General features: G+C 35.7%; 1 protein-coding gene across 3 annotated transcripts in view; it reads left to right on the top strand.

Moving 5' to 3' along the window:
* The window catches only part of gabbr1b (gamma-aminobutyric acid (GABA) B receptor, 1b), a 132622-nt gene extending 108639 nt beyond the window's left edge, over positions 1 to 23983 (top strand). The window contains exons 18-24 of one of the 3 annotated variants that reach the window (XM_048201193.1): positions 3344 to 3460; positions 9340 to 9450; positions 9598 to 9691; positions 14137 to 14264; positions 17686 to 17814; positions 19561 to 19704; positions 20590 to 23983. In XM_048201193.1, coding sequence (XP_048057150.1) covers positions 3344 to 3460; positions 9340 to 9450; positions 9598 to 9691; positions 14137 to 14264; positions 17686 to 17814; positions 19561 to 19704; positions 20590 to 20874 — 1008 coding nt within the window. In that variant the 3' untranslated portion in view covers positions 20875 to 23983. Of the gene's footprint in view, positions 1 to 3343; positions 3461 to 9339; positions 9451 to 9597; positions 9692 to 14136; positions 14265 to 17685; positions 17815 to 17962; positions 18098 to 19560; positions 19705 to 20589 lie in introns of those variants that run through there. The other 2 variants (XM_048201194.1, XM_048201195.1) reach the window with 2 other exon arrangements.
* Positions 23984 to 25320: the final 1337 nt, after the last annotated feature.

The following is a 25320-nucleotide window of genomic DNA, read 5'->3' as shown; positions in this document are numbered from 1 at the left end:
TAATTGGCCTTTGCTGTCATATAACACTTGTTTAAAGTTAATAATTTAAAACACTACTATTTTAATAGCATTGTTAAATAAAATATTTAGCAAATCTCAAAATTAATTTTTTATGTTGTACATTATAGTTTTGTCATACCTAAATTCTTTTTTTTTTTTTCAATTGACTTTTTTACTATGAATTTATTTTGACAAAATAGTATAACATTTTAATATCGGTAATGTATCGGTTATTTATCTGCCATAACACTACAGCAGTGGTCACCAACCTTTTTAAGCCCAAGATCCCTGACCTCGACCTTTTTGAAAGACAAGATCTACTTGATAGAAAAAGACAGCCCAGATTGTATTTAGTATTTTTTTAGTGGTCAATGTAGATTCTGATTTATTTTTTTATTTTTACAAGCAAATTGGCAGATTCTGATACTGGTTGCAGATATTTATTATTAATATTATTATAATAAACAAAAATACATAGCCATTTCAAATTAGAGGGAACCACTGCTTTTTAATCACAATCCAAACAAAGATGCTACACACGTTGCATGAGCAGTTGTTTTTTATTTGAATTAGATTTAATTTAAAGATTTAAAGCAAAAACAGAACGGTCTGACTTTATCTTTGTGAAATTATAAATGCTACACACACAAAAAAAAGCATGAAACAAAAACAGCAGGCTGAGTGAGACGCAGATTCACTCTCTGACAGCAGGTGGCGCTTATGGAGCAGCAGTGATACAGCATTTCCTTGGTTACCGCTGTAAACAAAGCTGAAATGTGCTAATAATTAGCTACTTTATTCTGAGGTAAGAGGAAAATAAAATGCCATTGCCATCGAAATCTTCCTTAAGACTGATCTCCTTTTAGAGATGAATTCATAATCCTTCACCCCCAATTCAATATTTATATTTTCTTCCTATATTTCGAGCATCCTGAACAGTGAGCTGCTCCTTCGCATCCGTCTTCAGCATCTCTGGACTCTTGTTAACGGCCGTTTACAGACTCAGACATAATGTGGGCTATTTACCTTTATCTGTCTGTCCCAGCAGCTCCAGAAAATAACATAAAAATAAATACAAAAATACAGTACAAAGACTGGAGAAATGTAATGTATTTTTGTACTCATATTTGTACTGTTATTTTCGCGAGCTACTGGAACAGTGATAAAGATCGACCAGTCGATCGTGATCGACGGGTTGGCGACCACTGCACTACAGTAATGATAAGCTTATCGATACTGACCAGAATTTTGTGGTGTTTGGACGTAAATGTGTGTTGGCAGTGTGTGTACACAACCAACCTATAATGATAAAAATCCAGCCACTTCTTTTTTTTTAATCCCCATAAATCATAAGCAGAGTCTCAGAACAAGCCGTTTCCAGATCACATTAGCCGCAGGCCCCGTCCACGAATGTTGACAGACACTGCCGTTTTAACATAGAACCACCCTGAGCGAGTTCACAGCCAATTGTACACAGTCCACCATTGCTGCACTGATGAGAATGTCTCCCAAGCGTTTTAGGAGCTCTGTAGCTGGATGGATTAATCCACATAGCTCTCTCCATATACTCCCTAAATCTGAGCCGCTGAAGACGAGGTGGATCATTTTGTTTTCAAAGAAAATGCTCCCTCAACTCTACCGAAATTCGTTTATGTCTGTGCGAATCATTTCACACCGGACTTCTTTGTGAACGAATGTCAATACAAAGGGACAATACAAAACATACAGTCTCCAGAGTGATACTGGATATGGCAGTAATGAAGGTGTGAGCACTTTATTACAGTTCATCTGAGTTGATTTACAGATATAAAGTTTACCAGTTTATCAAGCACCACCTGAAAAAGCATAAGGTCTTCATATATTTGTTTACTGTTAGTTGTAATGAGTGTTTCTGTGTACTTCGCTGTGTATCTTGATGATAATGCAAGCGAGAGAGAGAGTTTATGGATAATATTTTAATGCACACTTGTACTGTGTTTTATTAAGCTCTTACAGTTGTTTTCTAGAGTGAAAATAGACGCTTCATATTTTGTGTGAAGTACAATAAACGTTATAAATCTCATCGGTAAACTGGCTTGTACTAATATAGTGGATAAAAACAAGAAGACAATATAAGTTATAACCGTAATTAAACTAAACTATACTTGTTCTATCTCCATGCAGCATATATTCGCAGTTTCTGACATTATAGTGCGTCCCAACTGACTCCTGACAGGAGAGAACGAGCTCTTGAAGCTCCGCCCTCTTAAGGTGATGATACACGGGGCGACTTTTTGAGCAATGTTGCTGGGCAATGTTGCCGAGCAACGTTGCTTGGGCACTTTCCCACTGAGAATGAGCAACAAATATATATCTGGATACGTTAGATCAGTCGTGGGCAATTTTTTGAGATCCTCCAATCAGAATGTTAGGAGCCGATCACGTGAGCGGTTCGGAGATTTCAGAAAAAATTCAAACAAGATGGCGGCCTCTCAGCGGCAGTGGAGCAGAGAAAAGGAGTGTGAACTTTTATCTTTTTACGCTAGTAAGTTGTCATGCGTCAACCCAAAACAGGGAATTTACCTCATATATTGCTTAAAATACCAACAACTGTCCGAAAGTAATGTGTGTATGCTGTAATGAAGCTATTGAATGATTTCAGTTAAATACTAAAATGACGGGATTTTTCAACGTCTGTAGTAGCGTAGGCTGCAGGGCGTTTGACATTTGAATAGCTTTTGATGCGATCGACGCGGGTTCGAATCCGCCTTTTGCCGAACTCGCTCTTCTCCCTTTTCCTGTCACAAATCAGATCGGAAAGGCATTTATTTTTAATAAAAATGAAGAAAATATTTGAAAAGTTGAAATAAAGTGCCTAACAAGTGTTTATAATAAAGTATTTATTGAGTTGGCAATAGATTTGCTCCTCTCTGATTAGTTGCTGCCAACTGTCTGTTGCCCTAATTAGTTGCCCTGTGTCTCATCAGGTTGTCCGTTGACGGCAACATTGCCCAGCAACATTGCTCAAAAAGTTGCCCCATGTATCATCACCTTTAGGCTGAGCGCAGCAGCTCATTTGCATTTAAAGGGCACACACTGAAACGGTGCGTTTTTGCTCAACCCTAAAAAGTGCCAATTTTAACATACTGTAAAATTTATCTGTGGGGTATTTTGAGCTAAAACTTCACATACACACTCTGGGGACATCAGAGACTTATTTTACATCTTGTAAAAAGGGGCATAATAGGTCCCCTTTAATATTGGTACATCCTTATAAATCCATCCAAATAAAATGTCTTTTAAAATTTAAAGCTGAAATATTGGCTAAATTGTTTTTATATTATTATAATTATTGTTTTTCTAGTTCCGTTTGTGGCTGCTTGGACTTGGCTTCAGTTTAGCCTATGGAAGTATGTTCACGAAGATCTGGTGGGTTCACACTGTGTTCACAAAAAAGGATGAGAAGAAAGACAAGAGGAAGGTGAGAACACAACCAAGGTTATCATTGTCATGTTTGGTTTTGGGTTTTGAATTTTGAACTTTTATTTTGTTATTGTCATAGCTATGTTCCTAGTTTTGTCATGTTCCTGGTTGTCATGTGATTCCCCTGTTCCTCATTTGATCTTGTCATCACCGTGTTTATTGCTTTCACGTGCATCTTATGTCATTAGCCCTTGTGTATTTAGAGCCCTCATGTTCTCATTGTCTCGGGTCTAGCTTTGTTCTGTGTTACTCACTGTTGGTGAGTTTCTGTTTATGGTTCATGTCCAAGTCTGTTCAAGTTAAAGGTGATAGAGAGGATTTTTTCGTCGACTGAGAATCCAAAGACTGTTACTGAGTTTTTGAAATGAGCGCATGCGTAAGAACAGCCCCCCTCCTTCACAGCTCATTTCAAAGGAACGCCTCCCAAAACTCACGCACCAGTATTGGAAAACAAGTGTTTACCACCGGCATTTGCTGTGTCGTGTTAGTGGATTCATTATGTCGGACTCACCGCAGGTAACTCATAATCTGCAGTTGTTATTCCTGTCTCCTGACAAAAACATTGCATGTCGCGCCTCTGGAGTGTGGAAAGTTACTGGAGCGCGCAGCCGCGCTCGTCTCTCACAAGGAACGTCACGGCAGTGATTGACAAGCCAGAGGGCCAATCGTTTACACGTTTATGGCTGATGTTTTTAAGGCCCTACCTCATGCACAGATGATGTATATTAATATTATTCCTTTCAGTGCACCTAATAAATAGTCTTTTATCAGTTAGTAAAGACAGTTTCAAATAATATTGCAAAAATGTATAAAACAAAACATTCTCTTTAGCACCTTTAAGTCATCGCTTGATTCTGCTTACTATGTCACCATTTTTAAATACAACTGCACTTGGGTTCACTTCAGCTTGCCTATACAAGGACTATACAATTAGTTAAAACTAAAGCCTTAAATTGTTTTTGAAATAAAATAAATGTTAACTGAAATATATATATATATATATATATATATATATATATATATATATATATATATATATAAAATGAAATTTTATTTCAGTTAGTTGTCAAGGTTGCATTTCTCATTGTAATTTAACTTATACTAAAATAACTAAAACTGAAATAAAATTAAGAAACTGCATAGACATATTTAAAATATTTATATATAAAAATGACAAAACCACAAACAATTACTGAAATACATATAAAATGAAAGCAGAAAAAAAAACTATATTAGTATCTTAAAGGGTTAGTCATTTATTACTCACCCTCATGTCGTTCCACACCCGTAAGACCTTCGTTCATCTTCAGAACACAAATTAAGATATTTTTGATAAAATCCAATGGTTCAGTGAGGCCTGCATTGACAGCAAGTTAATTTACACTTTCAAATGCCCAGAAAGGTACTAAAGATATATTTAAAACAGTTCATGTGACTACAGTGGTTCAACTTTAATTTTATGAAGCGACGAGAATACTTTTTTGTGTGCCAAAAAAACAAAATAACTATTTTATTTAACAATGTCTAGTGATGACCGATTTCAAAACACTGCTTCATGAAGCTTCAAAGCTTTACGAATCTTTTGTTTCGAAACAGTAGTTCGGAGCGCATATCAAACTGCCAAAGTCACGTGATTTCAGGCTTCATTACGTCATAAGTGTTTCGAAATTTTAACGGATCACGTGACTTTGTCAGTTTGATGCGTGCTCTGAACCACTGATTTGAAACAAAAGATTCGTAAAGCTTTGAAGCTTCATGAAGCAGTGTTTTGAAATCGGCCATCACTAGATATTGTTAAATAAAATAGTTATTTTGTTTTTTTGCCGCACAAAAAGTATTCTCGTCGCTTCATAACATTAAGGTTGAACCACTGTAGTCACAAACTGTTTTAAATACGTCTTTAGTACCTTTCTTGGCGTTTGAAAGTGTAAATTAACTTGCTGTCAATGCAGGCCTCACTGAACCATTGGATTTTATCAAACATATCTTAATTTGTGTTCCAAAGATGAACGAAGGTCTTATGGGTGTGGAACGACATGAGGGTGAGTAATTAATGACAGAATTTTCATTTTTGGGTGAACTAACCCTTTAATTATTCTAAAATAACACTGGTGTGAGGTTAATTTGAGGCATTTCAAGACGAACTATCTGGTCTTTTAAAGCCTCATAAGAATTTACTCTGCTGACTTGTTGTGTCAAGGTCGTCCAGTACACTGCCGGAATGGTCAATATATCATAGTGGAATTATTATCCTTTATAAAGAATATATCTCGTTCCTCTTTCTGTTATCATCTTTAGATCTCCATCTCACTTCCGCTGCCTTTCTGGCTTGGCCACTGTCTCTCTGTGTCTGATCTCATAGAGATGGGTCCCCCGTTGTCCTTGAGCATCCTTAAACAGCACATTTATCATAGAGCCCAGCTCAATGAGCCCTCCTTAAAGCCCCATGAACCAGCAGTCACTCCATCACCACAGACTCTCTCACGCTGCACAAAATCACTTTCAATGTTGGATTTTTTAGTAACACAATAAGGTCTCATTTCTTAGTTACTATCTAACATGAACTAACAATGAGCAATATTTTTTTGCAGCATTTATTAGTCTTAGTTAATGTTAGTTAATGCATTTACAATTGTTTATTGTTCATGTTGGTTCACAGAGTCCATTAATGCTAACAGATACAACTTTTAACTTTAAAAATGTATTAGTAAATGTTGAAATTAACAGTAACTAAGATTAATAAATCCTGTGGAAGCATTTATCATTGTTGGGTAATGTTACCTGATTTACATTTATAATGTTGATAATCTTTTACAATAGTACCGTTTTAATGTATTTTTGATCAAATAAATGCAGGCTTCTTTCAATAACATTGGAAAAATCTTACCAACCCCAAACCTTTGAATGGTGGTGTCATTGTCACGTCTGGTCTGTGTTTGTGTTTTGCTTCAGTTGCTTCAGTTTTGCACTGTTCTCAGTTTGGTTTCCTGTGTTTTATTTGTTCGTGCTCTTCTGTTTCCATGGTTTATGATTTGCCCTCATGTGTTCCACCTGTGTATTGTTAATTATCTTATTTAGTCCCAGTGTGTCCCAGTATATTTAAAGCCCTATTTTTGGTTCAGTCTTTGTCTGATCTCGTCTCTACATTGTGGTTGTTCTGTTCATTATGTTTTTTGTTTCCTGTTACCCTGATAGTGTTATTTTGTGTTTGTTTACTTCTTTAAAAATCTTCTTAACATCTTAAGGGAAAGGGAAAATTTACTTTTTCAAGTAAATGAATCACATTTAGATATATTTACTGGAAAGGAAGACAAAAATACTAATTAAAGGGACATTTACATGATTTGTCAAAACAGTGACGTCATACGCATGCGTCATGCAGGTTGAGTCTATAGGCGTGTAGTGTTTCTTTACAAAGTGACCTTGCCAACTACTGGCCTGGCAACATAATACCGCCGTTTTAATCGTTTTCACAGATCCGTGTGAACGGATCGTTTTGACAGCGTTGTTGTCTGTACGCGAAAAACGTGAAGGAAAAACTTTTCCGTTTTTAGTACATCGGTGTCATGTAAACGTACCCTACGGAAATTATATTTTTCAGTGCAGACCTCATATCCACAATCACACACACACAGCCAAAAGTAACCATAATAACTAAAAGCAGAGTCAAAGAAGGAGATAAAGATTGTGGAGAAAGGTATTTTCAGGATAAGTAGATAATGCCTATTATTGAGTCTTCATAAGCGTCCATCTAGTGGTGGAGAGGAGCTTGTCATGCTCCCTGTGGAGAGCTCTCTGTCTCTCCCTCTCTGCTTCTACAAAAAGAAAGGATTTAAAAATTGAAAAACGATCTATGATGTGCAGTGGGGCATCGAATTGATGGCTTTGTCATTTTCAAAAGTGCTTTTTGACTGGTACGTCACTATTGAGGATTTTATTTTTTTTTTAAGTTGAAAACAAACACAAACCGAGCATCAGTAAGTTTGTTTGAACTGGATTCTTCAAAGTCATTGTCAGGGATACAAAAGGGAAATTCGGAATAAAGAATAGTTTCAGAATTTATTAAAAACCATAAGACGGAAAGAAAGATTTGGGACAAAGATTCTATTTTAAGCAAAGAGAAACTCATGAGCTGGTATTTTATTGTATGAATTGTCATGAAAAATTCACCTACACAAAACAATACATACTTTGAGTTTTTAAGCTCATGCAAGACAAAGGAATTTTAGGACCTCAGATGATATGAGAAATAATGACAAAAACAAAACAGAAAAGTATAAACACGAGACTAATTATACACTACCATTCAATTTTTTTTTTTTTAATAAATACTTTTATTCAACAAGGACACATTAAATTGATCAAAAATGAGAGTAAATGCATTCATAATGTTACAAAACATTTACAGTATATTTCAAATAAATGTTGTTCTTTTTAACTTGAAAAAAAATTCTGAAAAAAATCCTGAAAAAAAATTCAAAAAATTGTTAAAAAACACAGTTTCCACTAAAAAGTTTGGCAGCACAACAGTTTTCAGTGTTGATAATAATCATGAAATGTTTCTTGAGCAACAAATCAGCATATTAGAATGACACTAAAGACTGTAGTAATACAGTAATACCATCACAAGAATAAATTACATTTTAAAATACATTAAAATAGAAAACAGTTATTTAAAATTGTAATAATTTTTCACAATATTACTAATATTGCTTTAAGCTAATATTACTTTAAGCTAATATTTTAGCTTAAAGAGGTCACCCAAAAATGAAAATGATCCCATAATGTACTCTCCCTCAAGCCATCCTATGTGTATATGACTTTCCACTTTCAGTCAAACACAATCAGAGTTATATTAAAGATATTCTGGCTCTTCCAAGCTTTATAAAGGGAGTGAATAATAACTGAGATTTTGAAGGCAAAAAAAGCATGGAAGAGCCAAAATATTTTTAATATAACACTGATTGTGTTTGACTGAAAGAAGAAAGTCATAACACCTACACCTAGGATGGCTTGAGGGTGAATAAATAATGGGCTAATTTTCATTTTTGGATGAACTAACCCTTCTTGTTTTAAAAACATTTTTAAAATCTGACCATGTTTCTCATAACCAAAAATGTCCAAGCGGTAAACCCTGTAACTTTCCTGTGATATGTGTAAGGACACCAAAGAGGATCTGTTTACAAATAAAAAATAAAAAAACACCCACAAATTATATTAATGCAAAACCAGAAGTTCATCCATGTAGAAAAGAAGTTCCACCACTTAAAGGATGATCAAGGGGTCTTTAGAGCTTAGTATAAGCACTGGAATGTCCCATGGACCATTTCAAGTACATTCCTGTTCATTTTTACGAACAGAGGCATGAGTCAAAGTTCTCTGGAAATCAATAGCAGGCCAAATATAGAGCTTAACTTGTTTTGAACCCAGAAAATTCCTTGAGTCAATTGTCTGGCTATGTGCGAGTTCTTTCTTCCTCGCCATTGTGAAGGTGTGTTTGAGGTTTATGAGCTCTCACAAGTGATGATAAACAATACGAGTCACAGAGAACATATATGCTTTTTATGTTGCTCTTTAAATAAATGCTTTTTATGTTTAATTGCTCACAAACACCATCCTCGGTTCAAAAAAAGAACGAGTATTGATTTTGTTGCAGTGTTATGGTCTCAACCGAAATCCATTAAAGACACTTTCCTTACTTAAACCATAAAGAGCAGCCACCGTGTGGCGGATTGAATTGGCATTCTGATAATGGGCCATTGTTTTCCCTTCAAGCTCTCTGCACTTACGCTCCTTGTGATGTCATGAATCACCACAGAAGCTGTTTCTTTCACTGTCCTGGATGGAAAGTTGATTGGTGGTCTTTTTATATCCCAGCAGCACCTGGAGCCTTGGAAGCTTTATGCCACTGTGGGGGTCCTGCTGGTTATCGACATCCTGTCCCTTATGATTTGGCAGATTGTGGATCCCTTGCACATCACAGTGGAGGTACGGCAGCACTCCATCCCATCGGTTTTTCATCAGGGACTGTGTTTTTACGAATATGACACAGTTGGATTTATTGTTTTGCCACAAGGTGCATATGAACAAAATATTGAATTACATACTGTTCTGTTTCTCTTTCTATCTGAGCAGAAGTTCACTAAAGAAGCACCTAAAGGGGACGTGGATCAGTTGATTGAGCCTCTGCTGCAGCACTGCAGTTCAGAGAAGATGAACACATGGCTTGGTAAGAATCGTTCTGGGTTTGACGGAATCTTTTTTTCGCACTGCACCCATTTCTGGTTTGTTTTTGTCAGATGGAAAAGCCTGCAGTTACATTTCCTACATTTTATCAGTTCATACGTTCCCTGACTTTACCATGCAGTATTTAAGTGTAAAAACCTGCATTTTATGCACCGACCACCCTTAATCCAGTTTAAACCGGCACTATCTCTGCTGGCTTAGGACTGTGGCAGGCATATTTAAATGAAGTCGTTGTTGTGGAAAGCAGGAGGTAAACAGAATTTCCTTTGAAAGAGATGCTTGTGTATATTTTCTAGCGATCATGCTGGCAGTGATTCATGAAATGATTATTAAATGATATGTTATAACTACTAGCATATATCCAGATGCGCAATATTGTCAAGCACACTTTAGACATTTTAAAGAGCCAATTAAAGTGTCTTGATCACACTGGAGGAGTGATGCAGTATATCTTCAGTAAAGTATGAAGATTTCTTTATGAAAAAGAAGTCTTTAATTGTATTGAATGTATACTTGTAGTATACTTCAAATATTTCAAAGTATATTTTTAAGTAAGTACTGTGAATATGTATATTTAAAAAAAAAAAATAATGTCAAATTAAAAGTTTTACTTTAAACTACATATTAAAACAATCTTTAAAAAAATCTTTTGCCATACTTTAAAGTACACTTATTTTGATATGTTGACTAAAGCAAGTACTTTTAATTAATTTGAATTAATTTTACTTTTAATTAAAAATTTAACTGTGGTGTGTTATTCAATGTTATATATAAGTTAGTATATTTTAAATCTACTAAATTGCAACGTCTTTATTACAAATGTGTAATTACAAAAACTTAAATGCATTATATACAAGTTTCAATAGAAATGACATCAAATTGTATCATAGATTATTTTTAAAAGTATGCTAAAGTGTACTTATTTTTCACAAGAGTCCTCGATGACCTACCATTTAGAAACGACCCACAAGATGGGGAATTACAGCGTGCAAATTGTGGTCAGCGTTATTTTTTGGCTATGTTTGTGTCATGATTTGCATAATTCCTATAATGAACCAGATATTAAAACAACGCAGACAGTGCATGCAAATAAAGGACGTTAACAGTGGCCACAATGTGTCTCTTCTCTTGTTCATCATGACATCTCATCTTTGGTGTTGGGCTCAAAAATAGTTGCTGTCTGGAAAAAGCCTATGAGCCTGTGTCTGGGTGAAAGTATTTAATGAAGGAACCCTGGTGGTTTTGACCTTCAGCCTCTGTCCTCAGGTGTTTCCTTCTTGTAAGTGTTTAAGTAATTAAACAAATTAATTGCTACCTTTATGAGACAAATTGAACTGGCCTTGCTCTTGCAGTTATGGTCATTAAAATGAGCCTTCACTATGTTCTTCAGGCAGAGTCCTTGAGAAATGAGCACAGCTGCCCGTAAAAAGGCCTGTCATAATACTTATAGTTACTCCAAGTAAACCATTCATAGGTTGGCTTATGGGACATTTGGTTCAAGGACGCATGGAAGGCAGTTTCCTTTCACAACATCTGGATGAGAAAATAACTGAATTCCACAGAACCAAACCAAATGTTCTCATTGAGATCAAAGCTGTAAATTAAACAAATATTATTGGAGTAAGATTTACAAGAAAATACAATATCAATTTTTCTACTTTAAATTTTAGCATTCAATTCAATGTGGTACTTGCCATTTCTTTGTAATTATTTGTGAAATTTACTATTAATTTTTGAGCAAATCCATAACCAGCCAGTTCAAAACTATTTCATTACCTTAGCCGATTCACAAAGGTACGCTTGTAATAAAGGTGCCCTAGATTCAAAAATTGAATTTACCTCGGCATAGTTAAATAACAAGAGTTCAGTACATGGAAAAGACATACAGTGAGTCTCAAACTCCATTGTTTCCTCCTTCTTATATAAATCTCATTTGTTTAAAAGACCTCCGAAGAACAGGCGAATCTCAACATAACACCGACTGTTACGTAACAGTCGGGATCATTAATATGTACGCCCCCAATATTTGCATATGCCAGCCCATGATCGAGGCATTACACAAGGGCAGCCAGTATTAACGTCTGGATGTGCACAGCTGAATCATCAGACTAGGTAAGCAAGCAAGGACAATAGCAAAAAATGGCAGAAGGAACAATAATAACTGACATGATCCATGATAACATGATATTTTTAGTGATATTTGTAAATTGCCTTACTAAATGTTTCGTTAGCATGTTGCTAATGTACTGTTAAATGTGGTTAAAGTTACCATAGTTTATTACTGTATTCACAGAGACAAGAGCCGTCGCTATTTTCATTTTTAAACACTTGCAGTCTGTATAATTCATAAACACAACTTCATTCTTTATAAATCTCTCCAACAGTGTAGCATTAGCCGTTAGCCACGGAGCATAGCCTCAAACTCATTCAGAATCAATGTAAACATCAAAATAAACACTGTACTTACGCGATTAGACATGCTGCATGACGAACACTTTGTAAAGATCCATTTTGAGGGTTATATTAGCTGTTTGAACTTTTTTTATGTTGTTCAAGGCAAGTGCGAGCTCTTGGGGCGTGGAGCACGAGAATTAAAGGGCCACACACCCTGAATCGGCTCATTTCTAATTATGCCCCAAAATAGGCAGTTAAAAAAATGAATAAAAAAAAATCTATGGGGTATTTTGAGCTGAAACTTCACAGACACATTCAGGGGACACCTTGGACTTATATTACATCTTTTTAAAAAAAGTTCTAGGGCACCTATAATGTTTTTTTTTAATTTGAGTGGTATTGGTAGGTTTCCGCAGGAAATACGAGTTTGCCTTTGCATCATTACGTCACATCTGTATACATAAAGGAGGAGTCCCGGACGCTGCAGGTGGCGGATCATTTATAGCCTTTTCGCATATCAGCTGGAATAATTAAACTTGTCATTTTGATGGCGGATTGTAATCCAGAAAGATCCAAACGACAATCATAAATGACAACTGGAGATTCACCCGTAGTCAAAAGAAAAAGACTTTGGATGCTAATACACACTAAATACACGTAGTCACGCAATGCTGATTTTGTTAACATTAACAATTTGAAAACAAAGTATAACAATAATACTAATATGCACGGTTTGACGTGATCCAAGCGATCGTTAGATTTAATCACCATTGGCAGCCTGATTTATTGTAATGCTTTTTTTCTCAGTTGGTCAGAACCAAAGTGGCAGACATGTTACTTACTTGTTCAGATGACATTTTTATTTTGGTCATACTTCTAAGACGTAGAATCTGTGATTCCGAAGTACAGTATCCACACCGGTGCGGTGACTGACAGCAATCATTAGATTCATCCGCGCTGAGGAGCCATGCCAATACACAACCCACGTAAAGATTATAATAACGCAAATAACTGCAGTTGTGGGTTTCAAACAGAGATGGTGACAAAGAGGCAAATCTTATGGACTGTAGCTTTGAAAGTAAATCCTACACCAATTTTTGAGGGATGTGAGGGATGACTGGCTAGATACAGGCAAAAGTCATGAGACTGATTGATTACCCCGTCAGCGTGATAATGTCCACCTATCATGTTTGCATCGGCCTGAATGCATCAAACTAGTGGAAATGGATGGACTAATTACATAGTAAACAGCTCACCCTCTCAGATAGCCCCATTTTGGTCACATCCAAATCAAAATGAACATGAAATGATAATCCGAGAGTGAGCTGGTTTTTAGTAAGCACTCAGTTAAATTAAATCTGCACCCCCTGTCTGCGACCTTCATTACATCGCCAGTGTTTACTGAGGATTTAATGGTCAGAGAAGAAGGTGACTATAAATAATAAACAAGCAACAGCCAGTAATAACAAACAAAAGATAAAATTTAATATGCTTGGCAATGTTGTAGATATTTTTAAAGCACTCTAAAAATGTTAAAAAATTCATCAACTTTGGCTTGATTTAATAAATAGTATGATCATTTACAATACCTTTCAAAAGTTTGGTGTCAGTAAGATTGTGAAAGATGATCATTAAGGCTGCAAATACATTAAAAATACATTAAAAACAGTTATATTTTTAAATATTATTACAATATACAACATATATTTTAAAATGTAATTTATTCCTGTGATGACAAAGCTGAATTTTGAACAGATATTACTCAATTCTTCAGTGTCACGTGATCCTTCAGAAATCATTCTAATATGCTGATTTGCTGCTCAAGAAACATTTATTATCAATGTTACTATCACTTTTTATACAAAATATATTATTATATTAGTATATTATATATCATCTAAAATAAATCAACATTGTTTGCGCAGCCCAATATTTTCCACAGCATCAACAGTGAGAGTTAGTGATTTGGGATTGAACAATATGGATATTTGGGATACCTGTTCGTTATATTTGTCTCTTTTTTTTTACTTTTAGGTGTCGTGTATGGCTATAAGGGTTTGCTGCTGCTACTGGGTATTTTTCTGGCTTATGAAACCAAATCCGTGTCCACTGAAAAAATAAACGATCATCGAGCTGTTGGGATGGCCATCTACAACGTCTCTGTGAGTCTGTTCATCTTTTTAAACTTATCCCTGTAGACATTTTAAGCAGCGCCTTGGGTGACATTTGAAATGTCAGTTGTCACCCAAATATTGTCCAATTAAAAGGTAGAACTGTTCTGCTGACGTGACTGAAATAGCACCACGGAGGTTTTTTTCCCCTTTCGTTGCTCAAGTTTGGTTGGGAGTTGGCGTGTGAATCGGACGCAGCGTCCGTCTGGAGCTATTGTGTGTCACAACACAATCATAAGCAGGAAGAACATGCCTGGAGCTCTTCACTGTGGCTCTGCTAGATTTGATGGAAGTAAAGTGTCTGAGCCTGCCATCTCGAATACTGTCCAGGGACGCAGAGCTTTCCAGAGGACAGGGAAAGGGAGAGAAAAGAGCTTCCCTTCATCATTGGAAATAAGCTTGCATGTCAGTTTGACGGGACTGGAGCTCTAAAGCAGTTAGAAAACTCAAGTAAAGTGGTCCCTCAGTAATGTTGAAAGTTGTTTGTTTTTGCACATCATCTCATCTGTTCCACTTTAAAATTTCAGTGCCGCCCCACGGCTCACGAGTCACGAAAGCAGCACGCACCACGCTGATAACACCCTCAATATAGAGGGTAAATACACAGGAATCTCTTTTCATTTGCCATAAAAATTCCTTTTCTGTTTTCTATGGCGAAGCCTGATTGGAAATGAAGCACAAAGCTTTTGTCAATCAGCTATTTCATTGTAGGCTTTTAATTTGAAGCAGTGTGTTTCTCTTCATCTCGGCCTCCAAGGATTACCCATTATACACTGAACCCAATTTAAGCTCAAATTGAGGGAGAGACTTTAGATCAGCAAGGGGCCAAATTTTGCATTTTAATCTTTTCTCTCCCTCTCTCTCTTTTTTCCAAGTCGCAGACTGAATCCTGGTCCTTAGCGAATGCCCATTCTGCTAAAGAAATGATTTCAGATGCCATCTGTCATGTCATTATTACAAACTCCATCACTTTTTAGAATTTCAGCAGCTTGGAGGACAATAATAAAGACAATAAGATCTCACCTCTTTCACAGGAAACAGATTTATTGAATTTTGATAACTTGTTCGACACCCAAATCAAGAAATGGAATGCACAATATATATATGTATGTATATATATACTCATAGTTTAAAAGAATAGTACCCCCAAAAATAAACTTGATGAAATAAAACTCACTGTGAGCTAGAACATGAGCTTTGTTTTTGGATTTTGATAATCGTGATCACTATTAACTGTCATTACATGGAAAAGATTTGTTTTTTTCCACAAAATAAAAGTCATATGGGTTTGAAATGACATGAGGAATGAGTAAATAATAACATACTGTAAATTGTGTCACCATTTACTCATCCTTATGTCGTTCCAAAGCCATATCATCATGTCCTAGCCATACACGATGCAATAAGATTCCAACAACAAGCAATTTGTCTGTCCACACCAGACGCAACACAACTACAAAATGCGACAAAATTATTCAAAAATCACAGCCAATCAGAGGAACGTGTGGGCGGAGTCTCTCTGCAAGCGAAATGGATAAGTACATAATCAAATTGATATTACACTAATTTAACATTATTAAAAATACATACTGAATGACTAAAATAAACGTTGTCATAGAAACACTTGTTCACACTGAGTTCTCAGTTTGAGCATTCTCGTTTCCATTCATTTATTTTCAAGATCTGTGTTTAATTATCCATTGTCACTTTCAGAATGGCTATAAATGTCACAAAAAATGATATTCCAACTCAAATTAGATGCGTTTAACATTAAATAAAGCACATAATCAGATTCACATAATCATATATCACATAATCATAATCATTGTTGCTGTTGCAGACATAGACACCGTTTTTATAAAATAGAATCCAGACATGGCAAAGACACGTTTTATCCCGTGTCGCTGTGTCGTGTCACGTCTTGTTAGGACATGGTTCAAGGCTTTTATTCTACTGTGGTATATCTAAAATAATGCTCTGGCTGCTCTTTTCCATTTAATGACAGGGAATGAGGATTCACTTACTGCTTGCATTATTTAGCATGGCTGTGCATTTTAAACTAAAACCATGCTGATTTTCTTACATCATTAATGCTCTGCCGTGGTGTGATTCAAATCGTGCTCTGTGAAGGCCGCAGGCTACTGCTGTTAGTCCAGCTGTAAACTGCTTCGATTTGAAGAGACTGCTTTGCACTTTTTGCCCTGTCCAAATAAATAATGACCCTGCAAATAAAGATCACCTCTGTTGATGCCAGGCAACATTTTCTTTTTGCTAGCCTGGATGAGATTTTACTGGTTTTGTGAGAAAGGACTGACTGTTGATCAATATTTATTGATTCACACTTCTTTCTCTCTTGGTTTCTATTCTCCTAACCTCTGCCTTCAAAATAAGTTTTTTTTTCTCCTTCATTTTGTTATATGAACGTCATGTTAAAAATGTTCTTATAATGCCTTCATCATTTATTGTTGCTACTTTTTAAAAGCCTTTAATGAAAATATTTCTAGATGTTGTCCCACACCCACACTTTCCATTATAAATACTGAAAATCCTTACATGTAAAAATCCTTACATGTTATGACCATTTCAATATTTATTGTGTAAAAATGTAGTTGGACGATTTCCAATCATAATATTTTGTCTAATTATGCAAAAAGTGAATATTTAGAATTCATACAATTAGGACAAAGGCCATTTTATAATAAACATGTTTACACCTCTTTTCTGTCATACGATACATATTTTTAAGAATTTGGGACATTTTTTGGCTCAGAAACATAATTCAGAAAAAAAATGATAGAACCCTCTTTTGATGCATGTACAGTATATCCACTGTTGAACCAGTGTTATTTTAGTATTACTTATAATATATACTATTATAGTGTTTATTAATATTTTATCAGCTTTTTTGTATTTTCAGTTTTAGTGTAAATTTTTGGCATTTTACTTTTTTTATATATTTCATTTTGCATTTCCAGTTTTAGTTGTAGTAATTTTAGTACTTCAATTTAAACTTATTTTTTTTTTTTTTTTTAAGTTTTTTATGGTTTTGCAGCGGGGGGGGGGGGGGGTGTTTGCGTTTCATTTAATATTTAAATATTTCATCTAATATTTAAAGATTTAGTTTTTGGTATTTTTGCCTTTATTGCGATAGGACAGTATTCAGACAGGAAGCGAAGTGGGAAAGAGAGAGGGAGACGGGATCAGGAAAGGACCGCAAGCCGGGACTCGAACTCGGGTCATTTCAGCTTTATTATCATTAACGAAAGCTATTTTTAATAATTGTAGTTTTAGTTAACGATAACAACATTGTCTTGGATTTTGTCTGTAGACAAACAAGAGGGCAAACAAATGTAAACAAAATTTAAAGTTAAAGAAACGCCTGTATATGTAACTGTTTCTCTCTCTCTTTCAGGTGTTGTGTATGATTACCGCTCCTGTCACCATGATTCTATCGTCTAAGCAGGACGCCTCGTTCGCCTTTGCCTCGCTGGCCATCATCTTCTCTGTCTACATCACTCTAGTTGTCCTCTTCGTCCCCAAGGTACCACAGAAGATCATTTTCTCAAAACAAGGAGGAGTGCTAATGTAAATATTGTATTACAGTGATGAATATTAATGGTGGATAACTAGAGCAAAGGAACGAGTGATCAAAGAGGCGAGTTAATGTGTGACATATGCTTCTCTCTCAGCGGTCTGCTCGTGAAATCTTAAAGCGCGATGAATGATGATGCTATGGAGATGTGGTGTAATCAGTGTCATTGGAGGACAGGTGTTATTAGACATCTCAAGGGAACATGAAAGAAAGGAAAGTGAAGATACTTTGCCATTATACAACAATAAGAGCTGTTATATACACAAAGAAAGGAAGCTTTCATTCATGTTATATAGACCTTATGCATCAGAGAAACAAGCGCTCAGCCATCATTTGAATTTTGTGTTTGAACTTCTGTTTTTGCCGTAGCTCTGTATATTTCTATGGCATCTCTGTCGAAGAGTAATTAGCAGGTGAAGTGGATTTACATATTGTAGAGTTAACGAAAGTAATCATGAGCATTGTAATGTTTGATGCGGATGTCATAACAAATGTCAGTAGAACAGGAAGATTTTAAAATGAGCAGTTGATTCATAAATCTGTAAGATCTTACCTTCATGCTGTGGAAATACAAACAGGAAGATAGAACACATCGAGCGCAGAGCTGAAAAGGGGCAGGGCTACATAAGGACTATATAAGAAAAGTCTCTGAGTATTTGAAGAATAACATATCTCCAGACCACACTTTAAACACGAATAAGTTGGCAAAACTCAAAAACAATTTAGCAATCATTTGCCTCAACATTTTTAAGTTAAGAAATTTAAAGTTTAATAAGCAGAACTGGCAGATTTTTATTTTGTGCCCATATATTTTAATTGTTGTTAACTTAAAATGTTTGAGTACACTAATTCATACATTTAACTTAAAATTTTCATATAACCTCAATGTAAAAATATTTATTGGTGTAAACATAGCTAGCTAAAAATTCAGAAAAAGCTAACTCGATAATTTGCTAACATGTTAGCAATAGCATGTAATAGCACTTGCTATAAACGCAGCAATATACAGTATTTAACATACTTGCTCTCAAACCAAGCCACATGCACCACTTGTCACCATGATGGTAAATCTCAAAAAAACATTATATAACACTTAATTTTAGTATTTACTCTCCCTTTCGAGTGCTATGGGCTAAGCATGCTGGGAAATAGAAATCCCAGCCCAGTTTCAGGTAAACTTAAGAATGTCTAAATGAAAAGAAATAAGTTCATAAAACTCGAAACATTGAAACAGTTCAGTTTACTTAAAATATATCAGTTTTGTGAACTTGAAAGAAAAATAAAGTGCTAAAAACTCATAAAAGTTTATTTGACTGAACTAATTTGTTTAATTTAAGTTTGTCCTACCCTTAATTATTTTGAGCGTTGGGGTTTACAGTGTTATTTTAGTATTATTTTTATATTTTCTAGGCTAGTGGTCTGCACATAATCAAAGACCCTATAACTTACCGAGTACAGTCAAATTTTAATCAAACTCATATTTGCACACTCTTTTTTTATATCTATTATTTTTATTTATTTTTTTATTACTATTATTATTTCTATTGTTGCCTGCTGCTCATGGGTTCGCACTCTATTTTTAATAAATAGCAGATAGTAGACAGTACAGTATTGTGCAGCTTGCAGTACATTAATATTCTGTCAACATGAATCTGGTCTGTTGTTATACCTAGTGTGGTGTGTGTTTGTGTGTAGATGCGGAGGCTTATCACTCGTGGTGAGTGGCAGTCGGACCAGCAGGAGACCATGAAGACCGGTTCATCCACAAACAACAACGATGAAGAGAAATCCCGCCAGCTGGAGAGAGAGAACAAAGAGCTGCAGAAGATCATCCAAGAGGTTCTGTGTCACCTTCACTTTCTCCAGCATACTGTTTGGAATGTCTGATACCGGGATTGAACAGATTTTTAGAATTGAATAGAGCCAACAGGATGTAGAATTGTACTTTTAATTAAAGGAATCTATCTATCTATCTATCTATCTATCTATCTATCTATCTATCTATCTATCTATCTATCTATCTATCTATCTATCTATCTATCTATCTATCTATCTATCTATCTATCTATCTATCTATCATTTTATAGACCATGATAGAAAAAATTCAAAGGAAACTGTTATTTTAGTACTGTTTATATGCTATTATATTTGTTCATTTTTTTATATTTTAATTTTAGTAATTTTATGTGCTTTTCATTTTTAATAGTTTTTCTCTTTAATAATTATATTAAACATTATTTATTCCAGTGTAGTTTTAGTCATTTTAGTGCTTCAATTTAAATGTATTTTATTTCAGTTAGTTGCCATCTAATATTTTCTGTTTTCATGTAATATTCATATTTTATTCTATTTAAGCTTTATTTCAATTTACAGAAACAATATTTATTAGTTTTAGTTTCAGTTAACAATAACAACACTAAAAGGAAATTCCCCATTTGTATAATTGTTGAATTGATTTAGTAAAATCCTCCTCCTGTCATTCCAATTCAGCATCCTGTGGATCATGTGGCCAATCCAATTCAAATTCAAGCTTCAAAGGAAGCTCATTTTTAAATTCTGAATTTGGCCCTATCCTTTCCGATACAATAGATGTCATGAGAGCTGTGGCAGATTGTCACATTTACTTTCATCTTCCTTTTCTCAGTGGTTTTCAGATCTGCTTAAATATGTTTAATATTTTTAGGCCCGGTTTCTCATTTAGTTTCATGGGTTTTTTTCCAACAGAAAGAGGAACGTGTATCAGAGCTGAGAAATCAGCTGTCAGAGCGACAGGCCCTGCGCTCCAGAAAACGCCCCACCTCCTCCAATCAGAACCACAGTTCTCCTTCTCTTCCCACTCCTCAGAACGATCCCAAATCGCTCCTCCCGCCACCAGGATACCCTCTCCCTGCTTCTGACAACCACTCCCTCCCTCCCACCTTCTCCAACTCCTCCGCCCTGTACCAGCCCGACGGCAAGATCAACCGCAACAACTGTCACCCTGGACGTCTGCAGCTCCTCTACAAGTGAGTCACGGGACGCTGGAGGAACTGAGATGATATGCAAGCGGGGACACAGCGAAGTGAAAAGCAGGGAGAAAAATAAGCTACCTTGATTCATTGTCAAGAGTTTTCCCCATCTCGTCCAGCAGAGGGCCTTTGTTTCTTTGTTTGTTTCTTTTGTTTCCGACACTTGCTGTGATTCTTGGGATGTTATACACAGGAGGCTTGAGAATCTGGCTTTGATTGCATCATTTGATGTGTCACCATATTTGAAAACCACACATTCTGTGAACCATTACATCATACAAATGAGTAACATTCAGCTGATTTTGACTCGGAAAATTGTGTACGAAGAATGACATGCTAAAAAAAGTCCTTGGATTATAATAAATGTTCCCATAATTCTCATCAAATGTGTTTTAGGACTCTAGAAAACAATGATTTATTTTAATACCGCACTTTTTCGATACTTTCTTACCTTGCATCAGTCATTTTTTTTATTACTTATTTCCTATATTTATTTATTTACTTATTTTCATATTTCCTACAGTTCAGTCAGGCCATATAAATAAGCATTAGAGAGACTGACCGATTTATACACAATCATGATTCAATTTTGATATCACGGACTATTGTGATATATTGAATTATAACACGTATCGCGATATGTATTGTATAGTGGGGAGTCGGGACGCTGCCAATACCCAGCCTCAGTAATATCCCACAGTTCTCAGTAGTGGTCGATATGCAATAGCTAGTCAGTGTGGTAACAATATGGTACATTTACATGTATTAATTTGGCTTTTATCCACTGCGTTTTACAATGCGTTGAAAAGTTTACATTTTATCAGTATGTGTTCCTTGGGAGTCGAACCCATGACCTTGGTGTTGCTAACACCATACTTGAACTGCATTTCTTATCTTTCATCTGAATACTTCATATCCTATTGTTCATCTACAAATTTTCCAATTTCACCATGACCTCAAACATTCTGACGTGCAGCTGACAGTATTACAAAATTTCTTGTGACCAACATCAACAGATTCCTTCCTTCCTGTTTATTAGCCCACTACCCCATTTTGAACAGAATTTTTTTAGGGATTTTTATCCTAAATCACAGAAATGATGCCTCGAATCATGTTGCTTGTTGAAGAGAGGTGTGCTATTACTTTTCTAAGTAATCAGACTTATGATTTTCATCAGGCAAAATCCCATAAAATTACATTAAAGGAGGGACTTTTTTGTAAGCAACCAACCAGAACACCTTAGGAACTACATAGCAACGCCCTGCCAACCTGAGGTGATTTTTGCATGGACAAAAATCACTCACAATTCCTTCATTAAAAACGTCTAGCTTCACCATAAGCGGTAATGATGTAATGAAATGATGTTGGTTTGCTTATAGCCAGCTTTTCTCCCAGAGCATGCTGGGATAATGTATTAGCAGTCACAAGCTGTTGAAGGCATTTGAAGGCTTTGTACAGAAGAGATGTAATTTCATCACAGATTTGGGGGTTTTGTTTTTATTAGATCCCTTGTGTAGCTGAGAGCTGCAGATTGAATCTCCCAGCATTCTAATGCAGTTTGCTTCTAAATGGCACCTGCCTTATTGAAGCCGTCACAGGATGCTGCTACTTTGAAATGCAAATAACATTAAAAATGCATCGTGCAGCCATCTTTGTCATGTGCTTTGGATACCAAGCAACGATAAAGGGAAATTAGTTCATTAAGCAGAACTTAGATGAGCGCGCAATACGGTACTTTACTTTACAACGCACACATTCACACTCTTATCAGCTGCTTTGTGTAGACATCAGTCAAATCACGTTACAGTCCTGATTGATACAAAAACTGAAACGCTACTGTACAATACAATACATGATTTCTAAACCCAGTACAGAGGAAATGTTTCTTTTTCAAATGAATTCTTAGTCACCTCATCATGCATAATGCCAGTTTCCTGTCTGCAGAGCCCCTTAAAATGACAGTCTTCAACGGCAGCTTTTCCCAACAGCTGTGTGTCTGTTTGCCACAGTGACCCTCGGTAACTCTCTTGCTTTTTCTCAGCGTGCATGGCTTGGATTCATCAGCGGGGCCTGTACGGCAAAGTTTCCTCGGTTTAATCCGGGCTTTTAATGATTCATTTCATCTGCCTCATTTCTGTTTTGTTTTTAAGAATCTCTCATTTGGAAGGAAAGGATGTACAGAAAAAATCCCTACAGGAACTATGAGAGTCATTTGTCTATTCATAAGTGCTTGTGACAATAGCACATTGCTCATTATTTTAGAGACCTGTTATTACCTCATAACACTTGGAATGTTGCTGCTGGTTTCGTAAACAAACAGAGGTTGTCTTTGGAATAGCATACTAGCATACTACCCCTATACTGTGGACAGTATGCGTCAGGGTACCATATCCTATAATGTAATGCTCTTGACTTGAACCGCAAAAGAGTGCAACAGTCGTTTTCCGAAAGTAGAAATCCTATTAATTTTCTTGATTTTTAACAATGACTTACAAACCTTCAAAGAAAAATTTTCTGTGAGCTATGAGGTTGTTAATCTTTTGCCTTCAGGGCACATTATTTCTAATTTTTAAAAGAATCATGCTTAACAGCAGAATTCCTTGTGGAAAAACTACATTACCCATGATTCTACTGACCAATCAGAGATCAAGTAAATTGTCTAAAGAACACATTATCACCCGTCTACTTCCATGAAGCACTGCGAATGATTTAGAATCAGTTTCGAACACACGACTGTGTACTCAATGACTTTAATGATGGAAAGAACTACAATCCCATGCAGCATTGCAAATAACATAGAGTCAGTCTCCATACTCTCTCAAACTTCTTAAATATTTATATGCAGTAAATGTAAAAAAAAAATTCTATAGACATAATCAACATATTTAAATCAATAGTTTGATTTTCTCCATCGTTTTTAATTCAATTATGTCATTCGCAGTGCTTCTTGGGATTGTAGTTCTTTGCCTTATTGAAACCATTATTAAGTACACAGTCTTTTTGTGCGATTTTCGAACACTGTTTTGCTTCAAATCAAAAATTCATAATATTGTGATTAACCGTTTAACTGGTTGGTTTAGTTCATGGCTTATAATATCTCTGTGGGGAAACAAATGAATGGGAAAAATACTTCTAGAACCAAGGTCGCTAAAAAAGTGAGCTGGCACTCTATGAACCAAATGTAATATTAAAGGATTAGTTCACTTTCAAATAAAAATTTCCTGATAATTTACTTACCCCCATGCCATCCAAGATGTCCATGTCCTTCTTTCTTCAGTCGAAAAGAAATTAAGGTTTTTGATGAATAAAGCTTACGCTGTATGTACTGCACCTTCCCAATTCAACTTACGGAACGAACGTGGCGCCAGTTCCGTTTTTTCCGTAAGTTTAATAGGGAAGGTGTAGGACATTCAGCGTAAGCTTTTTGAAGAATACAGAATCGCGGTCTGGCGGAAGCACTTGTGATGCGGTCATTTATGTCTATAAAGCATATACATTTTCATTTTTTTAAGAAAATGATTGATCGTTTCACTAGATAAGACCCTTATTCCTTGTCTGGTATCGTTTAAAGCCCCTTGAAGCAGCACTGAAACTGTCATTTTGACCTTCAAAATGAAATTTTTATTTGAAAGTGAACTAATCCTGTAAACTCCCAAAACGTAATTGCTTTTATACAAACTATTAAAATTAATATAACCTTATTTATTTATGGCATGATAACTGGATGCCATTTGCTGAATGGTGACTACCATGTACCATACTTCTGCTTGAAAGGTTTAGTATAGCATAATGCATACAGTTCGAGATAATGTTTTTTAATAAGACAGAATTGGTCCCACTTTATATTAGGTGGCTTTAACTACTATGTACTTGCATCTTATTGTGTTCATATTGCAAAAGACTTTTGCTGCTATTGAGGTGGGATATGGATAGGGGCAGGTTTGGTGTTATAAGTATAGTTTAAGGGTGGGTTAAGTAAGGGAAGGGTCAACAGTGTAATTATAAATGTAGGCCTAATTACAGATGTAATTATATGCAGGTAATCAAATGATTAATTTAAATGTAAGTACATAGTTAAGGCCACCTAATATAAAGTGGAACCAGAGAATTCAGTATGTACTGACAGTTTGCAGTCCGCTAGTATTCCATTCCGAACAGAGACTGAACTGCATCATGATGTCTTTGATTTGGTGTGTCATAAGCACTTGTGATTGGCTAAATGGTGCTCTGGTGATTTACATAAACACTGATACAGGATGACTCTCCGGGAATCCTGAGGGAATGTCATGAACAAACCCCAAACGTGGTGTTTATTATGTAATATTTTATTCATCATTTCTCATCAAATGGTGGTTCAATAATAATCATGATAGTGATGTTCATGCAGACAATGTTATGCACAAATGTTAATTGTGTAAATGCTAAATGTACATGATAAATGTATTCT

The sequence above is a fragment of the Megalobrama amblycephala genome, linkage group LG9 (assembly GCF_018812025.1).
Source record: "Megalobrama amblycephala isolate DHTTF-2021 linkage group LG9, ASM1881202v1, whole genome shotgun sequence".
Taxonomy (NCBI): Eukaryota; Metazoa; Chordata; class Actinopteri; order Cypriniformes; family Xenocyprididae; genus Megalobrama; species Megalobrama amblycephala.
This window is presented reverse-complemented; position numbering and strand designations above follow the sequence as displayed.